This window comes from Eupeodes corollae, chromosome 3 (genome assembly GCF_945859685.1).
Source record: "Eupeodes corollae chromosome 3, idEupCoro1.1, whole genome shotgun sequence".
In the NCBI taxonomy this organism is placed as follows: domain Eukaryota; kingdom Metazoa; phylum Arthropoda; class Insecta; order Diptera; family Syrphidae; genus Eupeodes; species Eupeodes corollae.
In genome coordinates this window covers 61,976,891-61,986,481 of record NC_079149.1, presented here as the reverse complement: position 1 = coordinate 61,986,481, position 9,591 = coordinate 61,976,891, and the positions used below count along the sequence as shown (strand labels likewise).

General features: G+C 34.0%; 1 protein-coding gene across 1 annotated transcript; it reads left to right on the top strand.

The window, feature by feature from the left end:
- The first annotated feature begins 344 nt into the window (after positions 1–344).
- LOC129948859 (tubulin beta-1 chain) lies at positions 345–8,024 on the top strand. Its single transcript, XM_056059980.1, has 2 exons — positions 345–538; positions 6,671–8,024. Exons 1-2 carry the CDS (start codon positions 482–484, stop codon positions 7,955–7,957), a joined length of 1,344 nt encoding a protein of 447 aa, XP_055915955.1. The 5' UTR covers positions 345–481; the 3' UTR covers positions 7,958–8,024.
- Positions 8,025–9,591: the final 1,567 nt, after the last annotated feature.

The window sequence follows — 9,591 nt, the reverse complement described above, 5'->3', positions numbered from 1 at the left end:
AAACAAAATAAAACTCCTAAACGACGACGACGATGACGATGACGACGAACGTCTGTCGAATTATCCATATCCCACGCATCACTTCCATACATCTATCTAAATCTACTGCAGTGTAAACAGCCCATTATGCCTGATGCCCATCATACCCCTATCTTTTATGCCTATTCAAAATGTTGGTTTTCTTTTATTTTTATTTTTACTTGCGTGTTGTGGCAGCCATGCAGCCGCGCAACCTATGAAGTCATTTCTGCACTTTGCAGACATCGATCTGGTTGCCAACCAATCAAAACGCGAGATTGGGCGTTGTCTGCTGTGTAAAAATCCGTTGAACCGCTTCGAAAATTCGCAGTCTTCATAAAGTCAGTGACGCTCGAAGTGCTCAGTTGTGTCGTGTTCTCTGTTAATTTTCCAAAGGAAAAACTTAAAGTACATTTTTGTGTAAATTATTTATATATTTAATAAAAAAAAATAACAAATAAATATGAGGGAAATCGTTCACATTCAAGCTGGTCAGTGCGGAAACCAAATTGGAGCTAAGGTAAGCGGATGTTCCCATTAATTCGTCATACCTACAAAAAAATGTATCTACCTAAGTTAAGAATACCTCCTTTTACAAAGAACTAAAGTTACCTGTAGAAAGAAAATTAAGGACAAGAAGAGTTAATCTTTATCTTCTTTGTTTTTTATTAAATAAACAAAATTAAAACATTAGTGTGTGAGGGATTTGACAGTAAAAATAACAAAATTAAAGTGTTTGAAAATTTCCTATAAGAAAATTGCATACGTTGCCTTTGAGCGAGCTGCTGAAAAAGATTATCGATTGGACATGATGAATTCCATGTGGATTGGGAAAGAAGTAGCCAAAGTCAAATCGCCATATTCTTTTTTTTCGCAAGTCGGTTTTCGCAAATTTCACCGGCCGGCAAAATTTTCTTTGTTTTCTTATTCCATTGAATTTTAATTTGTTATTTATTAAAATATAATTGGAAATATTGACTTGAATTGGAATTTCCTGATAATTGAATTTCTAAAATTTTTAGTGATTTCATTATTTAAATTTAATATTCAGTATGTACTAAGATAATATATGTATTTTTGTTGTATATAATGTACTCTACCAACATTGCGCAAAAACTTAGTGGTATTTGTGTGTGAATACTTTGGACTGGAATAGTTAGAAGTATATAATGTTTTATATACAACACACTAAAACGGCAGATGTGAAATCGTTGGAAAAAAGTGTATATACCTACATATATAAAGGCGATGTGGTGTTCGCGTAGTGTTGTTTTTTCTTTTCATAAAATACCAATGCATAGAAGAACGTCCACAGCACAGACCACAAGTTCAACAAAACCAGCCCAGCGCTAGTACAGACAATCCAACAACAACAACACCACAGAAAAGAGAAAAGGTGATACGATTTGAAAAAAGAACATAGGGTGTACCTACATACATTTCTGATGGGCGTAGGTTTTATTTTTTGTACTTATTGAAAAATTGAATTTTCGATGAGAGTTGACCAGTTATGAATATGAGTAGAGAATGTATTTATATTATTTTAACTTTTTTTAAAGTATATATGTAGCTTTTAAAAAAATATTGTATTTGTAATAATTACTATGATGTTAAGTATTAATTAAAAAGGATTGAGGAAAAGAAGAATTAAGGTAGCTTAAAATTACACTATTTTGTTGATGGTTCAGGATACTGAATAGAACTACTATTGAGATAGATACCTATTAAATTGGGTCATTCTAAATAATCAATTTTTATTTAATACAAGAATGAATCACAGGAAAAAAAACATCCAAAGCTGTATTTCGAGCTTACTCACAGCTCAAAAAATGTAATATCAGTGACCATCTGTCGCTTAAGTGACACATTTTCATAAAGTCAAATCCAATTTTCCAATTAGAAGATCTCACGGCTCAACTTTCCATTACCGCAGCACGAATTTCGACTCGCGGTTTTTTTTATTCGATAGATATGTGCAAATAAATAATAACTATAGCAATTTTAGAGCGAGGAAACATTTATTTCTATTTTTAATTAATTATTAAAGTTCACTTTTTTCCATACAAAACACTCAAAAATGGTGGATTTTGACATTTCTTCCCTGTTTTTTGTTCAGTGTTGCCATACTTGTTTTTTTTTTCTTGGTAATTTCTTTTATTTTAGTGCTCAAATCGAAAAGTACTTTGCATATACCCAAACTCGCACCCACCCCAAATCCTATAGTGACCCCAAGCAGGGGGGTTGCAGGGGGGCAGCATGCCCCCCTTACATACCTAGCTCTTAGTACGCCGTGCTATCAATTAAAAAAAACTTGTTTTAGGCTCAACAAATGCAATACAAAAAAAGTAGGGTTAAGTCCGAAAAAGAAAATATTTTTTTTTATGACTTAAAGTTGTTTCCTCGCCCTAATATTTAAAACATGTTCTATTGAGACCCCTACCTAACTGTAAAAAAAAAATCAAGGAAATTCGTGCTGCGGTAATGGAAAGTCGCCCCGATCTCACTATTAGTTCCTACTAAAATTGTACTTCTATTAAAAGCGAAGTTTTTGAATTTTGAAATATCCTTTCACATTCAAAACCAACTTTTCGTCTAGACTTTCATATAATAAAGAAAGACTCGAAAAGTGACAGATAATACTTAGTTTAAGTTTTAATTGTTCCCCCATTTCATTTGCTCTGTCTATTAAGCCTAGTACATACTTGTGAACCATCTCGTGAACCCATACAAATTTCAGTTTTTGGTTCACCCGTGAACTTGCTCGTGAAGCTGAGTGGAGAACAAAGTGGAGAGTTTTCGTTCACGGGCAATTCACGTGCAAAATGTACGGGAACTGCTGGTGAAGCTGAAGTCAAATGTTCACAACGTGTACTCACAAGTGTGTACCAGTGAGCAATGTCAAAAGTTCACTTTCTCCACTGGCGAACGTTCACTTCACGAGGAAGTATGTACTAGGCTTTAGACCGGAAAAAAATGTAAGTTATGGAGAGTAACCTCTTTTTTTCGGTCATCGATCATTCGAAATAAAACATAAAAAAAAAACAAAGGGGAAGTAGTAGACTTACCTAGTAGTAAATTAATGCCACATGCTTTCTCTATAAGTTGCCATTCCGTTTCTTTTATAGAAGCAATTAACATTATCAAGCATAAAAAATGGGGCTACCATAACTAAAACGAGCCATCATCGACTAAAAAGAGTCTAAAAGAATCAAAGAACTTCGTGTCGATGTGTTCTTTTTTTTTTTATTTTTTTTTTTTTTGTACATAGGTATAAGAATTTTATACGAAGCTGTTTTGTTTGTTGCCTATTATTCTTAGTTTTATGGAATGACATGATTCATTATAATTACCGGTGCCAACTTTCCAGCGAAAGGTATACGCCGCATTGCATTTAAAGCGACGATAAATAATACAATACAAAACAAAAGTTTGTAGACACATACCAACATTCCTATTCTGAAAATAAATATGTTTAATCGATAGTTTTATTTGTTCTTTATGAGAAAGTTTAGTTGAAATAATAGCTTCAAGGCAATTAATTTGTTTTGATGCTTTACTTATTTTATACATATATTATGCGTAGGTAACTAAGAGACAACTTCCTGTGCACATATTCTACATTTCCCATACCCATTAGTTATAATTCGAATAAATAAGAAACATTTTTTAAACAAATAATCATCAAAATGAACTTGGGTCTATAAAGAAAAAAAAAGAAGAAAAATGCAACAGAATCGACATTGCATTCCAATCGTCTGCTGCTCCGGTCGTTGAATTTGCATTTAAAAATAGAAGCACTGTCAAAGAATTTTCCTGCTTTAAATCAATATATCACTCTATACGCATCATCTATAGAGTTCTAGATGCATGTTTAAAAAAAAATAAATATGTTTCCAAGTGTCTTGGAGTGTGCGTAACTGTTTCCATTTAGTTATTTATAAAATTAAAACAGGACACATGCACGTACATATAATTTTTATAGAGCTCTTGCAGGAAGTTTACGACTGCTATCCAAGAGTTTAAAACTTGCAGTACAATTACATACCTACTGTGGAGTTTTTCAGTTCTGATATGTCCTCTAAATGCAGAGTAAAAATAAAACATGAGACATGTAGTTATGTCATAAATAATATCACTGGATGAGGTAACTCTCGTCTTTGTCATTGGACTTTTTTTTGAACGTTGTTATTTCAAAAGTCAATCATGTTATCAAATGCTTTTTATATTTAATAAAATTATCTTTAGTTATCTGAACTATGTTCTTTTTAATAAAACTCTGAATTGAATCTAGGAATAATTTCAAGAAAGACAAAAATCTTATTTTAATAAACATTAAAATCACTTTATGTACCTTCTTGTCTGAAATAAAATTGTTGTCTTCTAATCGGGAGTGATCACGTAGCAAAAGTACTTGAACATAAATTCTTATTTTTCTTTGATATTCAAGTGTTCTACATAACAAAGTTGATAACATCTACTAACGTCCCCGAACATCTGTGTACTTTAATCAACAATTTAAAGTAAAAAAAAAAGCAACTACAAGCTTATATGAGTAATGATGATGTATTATTAACGATAAAGGTATGCAATAAGTTTATAAAAACAAGTTTGCGGCGCTGTTATAAAATGAACTAATCGACTAAAGTACCTTATTCTAAAATTGACAACAAAAAAGAAATGTAATAATTTCTAGTTACGGACCTAACCTAGTCAAAAGCCAGTGATCTCATTGGTGTACCTACATATACACAATAACTATGAGGTGTTTTAAGCTGAGAACATAGGTATACATATTTTATATGTATGTACGTATCTACGTCAGCATCAGACTTTTGAGTGCTCTTTCAAGAATTCATATTTTTTTCATTTTATTTCCAACGATGATATCATAGAAAACAAAAAGAGATTGATATTGCTTTCTAATGAAATCCCGGCATTCGTGGGTATCACAACAAAGGCGTGTATATGTTTCTTTTCGATGGGGCAGTGATGAGTCAACAGTTAAAACTTAAAAAACATATATATTCAATGCCCTTTTATACATGCCTAGTTTTACAGAGGTTTTAAGAGAAAAACAACCGGCATAATAGGTAAACACACGACTTGCATTACTTAAAAACTAATTGAAACTTAAATACAAAACAGATGCTTTGTAAAAAAGCTAAATAGTTGTCCTACTAATTATTGTTTGGCAAGCACTTGATACTAAGTTGCTTTAGAGTTAGTCGCAAAAGGTTTAAATTGACGCGCCATATGGTGCGTTAAGCCTTCATTTCTGTTTCTGCACCATGTCTTTTTTTTTTCAACTTCAATTAAACCCAATTGAGGAGTGAAACAAAAACAACTTCTTTATTTTATTTATTTTCAAATCCCCACGCAAAAAATAAAAAGAAATCATTCATATAAATATGTAGGTAGGTAGGTCTACTGCGTTGTGGTGGGCTGTTTTCTGTTGCTGACAGTTTGTCGCGCCATAGTGGTGTGGGCTTGACTTGACTATGCCGCTGTGGTGGCTTCAATTATATGCCTGAGTATGTGCCTAAGAAGAATGTTGCTCATAATTTAACCATATTTGGAGATAATGTTTATTTGTATGAGACCGAGAAAATGAAACGGGAAAGACAGACTCTCCTTCCAACAAAGTGGTGAGGTAATACTCTTAAATTAAAAATACAACTTGAGCAGAATTTTATAAATTTGTCGATCTACAAAGTATGGCTTGTTTATGTATACGTAATCTTTTGATCGTTTTACAAAAACATTGTCCTTTGGCGTAATTCAAATACCTGTTTTTAATTATGTATATAGGAACATGTATATAATTGTACCTCAAGCGATCTTTATACGCAAACAGAAACGCCATATGGTCATTCATACATTAAGTGGACTTGATTAAATTAAGTAGGTAATTCTGCTGATTTAATTCATAGAAAAATAAATATAGTAAATTAGTAATTATAGTTATTTTTGATGAATAAATTTAGGAAACAAATGATCTTAGAATAGACCATGTAAATATCTTGAAACACTACACATCAAAATACAGTCCAGGAGATCAGTTTTTGTGCCTGGGGTAAGTTGAACTTGCACAAATGTTTCTTCAAGCATTTTTGTGTTTCTTCGACACTCGACTGATAAATGGCCCACCTTCGTCCTGTTCATTCCCTTCTGTACAAATAGTTCGATTTTTTGTTATTGTATTCGCGCACGCAAACTGAATTTTCTCTCGAATAATCCATTGTTTGAATTTTTCTAATGTCGATAGGTAGGTAAATAAAAGTGATGGGGTTGAGTGTTGTTTTATAAACAAAAGAAAAAAAACAAGGAACAGAGGGGAAGGGAAAGCGGAAGCGTTGCTATGCAAAACAAACAAAGTAAAACCCTTAACAAGACTACACAATACACGCCCTTTTATAACTTTAAACGCAACAAAACTATGTTTTGTCCAAGCAGATGGCTTTTTTGTGTATACAACATTGAGTTAATCGATTTTTTAGGTGTGGCGACTCAATTGTCGAACATATCCACTGACTCGAATCGAATAGAAGATATATGTAGGTACCTTGATAGGTTATTGCATTTAACATCTTTTTTTGTTTACTTTTTCCTTTTCCAAAGCATTATAATTAATTGTTTTTGTTTTTATTTACAGTTTTGGGAAATTATCTCCGATGAGCATGGAATTGATGCCACAGGCGCATACCATGGTGATAGTGACCTGCAATTGGAACGCATCAATGTCTACTACAATGAGGCATCCGGTGGTAAATATGTTCCACGAGCAGTTCTCGTCGATTTAGAACCCGGCACCATGGACTCTGTGCGATCAGGTCCATTTGGACAAATTTTCCGCCCCGACAATTTTGTTTTCGGACAATCCGGTGCTGGAAACAACTGGGCCAAGGGTCATTACACAGAAGGTGCCGAATTGGTCGATTCCGTGTTAGATGTTGTCCGCAAAGAAGCCGAATCATGTGATTGCCTGCAGGGATTCCAACTTACACACTCATTGGGAGGTGGTACCGGATCCGGTATGGGCACCCTTCTCATCTCAAAAATCCGCGAAGAATACCCCGACAGAATCATGAACACATACTCAGTCGTACCATCACCAAAAGTATCAGACACCGTTGTTGAACCCTACAATGCCACACTCTCAGTGCATCAGCTTGTCGAGAACACAGACGAAACCTACTGCATTGATAACGAGGCTCTCTACGATATCTGCTTTAGGACCCTGAAGCTGACCACTCCAACCTACGGTGATTTGAACCATTTGGTGTCGCTGACTATGTCCGGAGTAACCACCTGCCTTCGTTTCCCTGGTCAACTGAACGCTGATCTCCGTAAATTGGCTGTCAACATGGTACCTTTCCCACGTTTGCACTTCTTCATGCCCGGCTTTGCTCCATTGACATCAAGGGGATCCCAACAATACCGTGCATTGACCGTACCTGAGTTGACACAACAGATGTTCGATGCCAAGAACATGATGGCTGCCTGCGATCCAAGACACGGACGTTATTTGACTGTTGCTGCCATCTTCCGTGGACGCATGTCAATGAAGGAAGTCGACGAACAAATGCTCAACATCCAAAACAAGAACAGCAGCTACTTCGTCGAATGGATTCCAAACAACGTCAAGACAGCCGTGTGCGATATTCCACCAAGAGGATTAAAGATGTCTGCCACTTTCATTGGTAACTCCACTGCCATCCAGGAACTGTTCAAGCGTATTTCAGAACAATTCACCGCTATGTTCCGTCGTAAGGCTTTCTTGCATTGGTACACCGGAGAAGGTATGGATGAGATGGAGTTCACTGAAGCCGAAAGCAACATGAACGATTTGGTGTCCGAATACCAGCAATACCAAGAAGCCACCGCTGATGAAGACGCCGAGTTCGAGGAAGAACAAGAAGCCGAAGTTGATGAAAACTAAGCAAACAAAAAAACAAACTAAAAAATAAAATTCCGAAAAGATTAAAAAACTAATCAAAAAAAAAAAACTTTTCTTTTTTTTAGTATTTTTATCCACTCTTTTACGTTCCTTTTCCCCTATCCCTTATCCTCAGTGATAGATTTGTCCTTCGCTAAGTGCTGCCTTCTATATATCCAATAAGTTTTGTTAACTATTTTATAAAATAAGTTATTTTTTGTATAGCTTACATTATGTGAGTGTGTGTGTTCTTTTCCATAGAAGCTCCATTTCGACTCACTTGATTATTTGTTTCTTATCAGTCATGGTCTGCTTTTTTAATATTCTCCATAAAACAACAGTGTTAACAACATAATTATAAAAGCAGATAAAATGCATTTAATTCTTATTTTTCTTTTACATCCGTTTCATTATAAATTAAATACACATTTTTATTTCTTAAAACAACAACAACAAAAAAGACAACAAGAGGCACTCTTTGTGTTACATTGATATTGTAATTATATTTGAGTGTCGTAAGAAGAATTGTTTTAGTTTTTCTTAAGAAAAATTATATGCATTCAAATTTTATCAATTTCCTTCTCTTTAATGTACTACTCACAAAAGAAATAACATCTAATGGAAAGATAAAAATTAAGAAATATACTTGAACATCTAACTGAAAACAAAATTGGCTATTCTTTTTTTGGTATTAACAAATTGGGCTAAATTTATTTATGGTATAAACAAACAAAATTATGCTGTTGCCATAATTATGTACATAAATACATGGTTGTTGTTTTGACATCAGAAATCACAATGACGTGAACTCTCTTTGCTTGGGTTGAAAGGCAGCAAACTTGTACTTGTTTGCAGAATCTTCTCAAGGAAGCTTTAACTTTTTATATTATGGGGCTATTGTGAATCGGGGCTTGTACCATCTTCCAAAATTGGTATGGAAATGATCGAAGTCGAACGAGATTTTTTTTGGCTTCAACAGGCGCATAAAATAACTTAAAAATCTGTTGGAAAAACTTGCATTCTGAAAAGTAAACACAATTACCTTATAGTAGGTATATGTCATATACACATTCATTGATTTGCACTACACCTAAATACCGTTATTTTTCAACTAAGAAAGGGAACCATCAATATCCCGAATTCCATCGATTTGGGAATCTTCACCAAAGTCGTTTATTTTTGGCTATAATTGTATATGGGATAGATTTTTATCGGTATTCGTCAGGATTTTCGATTATGATGAAATTTATGATAGGGCTGAACATGTGCAATCCTTCCCGTTGTATGAACACCGTTTGTCTCTTAAGGAACTGAAAATTGTATTATAAAATAAGTCGGAAGATATGAAATTGATTTATAATAAACAAAAATGTTGCCTTACCTTCGCTCAACTAATGTGAGAGAATCAATTATGAAATTTATAAATCAAATGTATGAAGTCTTTGTTATGCTTCATAAATAGCAGCTTATGTTTGTTTTTTATTCGCCACAAAATAAGTATTGGCCTATTATTCTCTCTTAACTTAACTGTGCCATGTTGAGTCTATTTCTTCTTTTTTTGTCAAAGATGTTTAACGATATTTGATTGAAGGCCTTGTGAAATGTAAGAACTACGAATTTGCATTTGAGAACCATTG

Excerpts from the sequence above, each read along its gene's own strand:
- LOC129948859 (XM_056059980.1), top strand. The coding sequence starts at position 482 with ATGAGGGAAATCGTTCACATTCAAGCTGGTCAGTGCGGAAACCAAATT. Across the intron at positions 539-6,670 it reads GAAACCAAATTGGAGCTAAG|TTTTGGGAAATTATCTCCGA; the intron begins GTAAGCGGATGT and ends TTTTATTTACAG.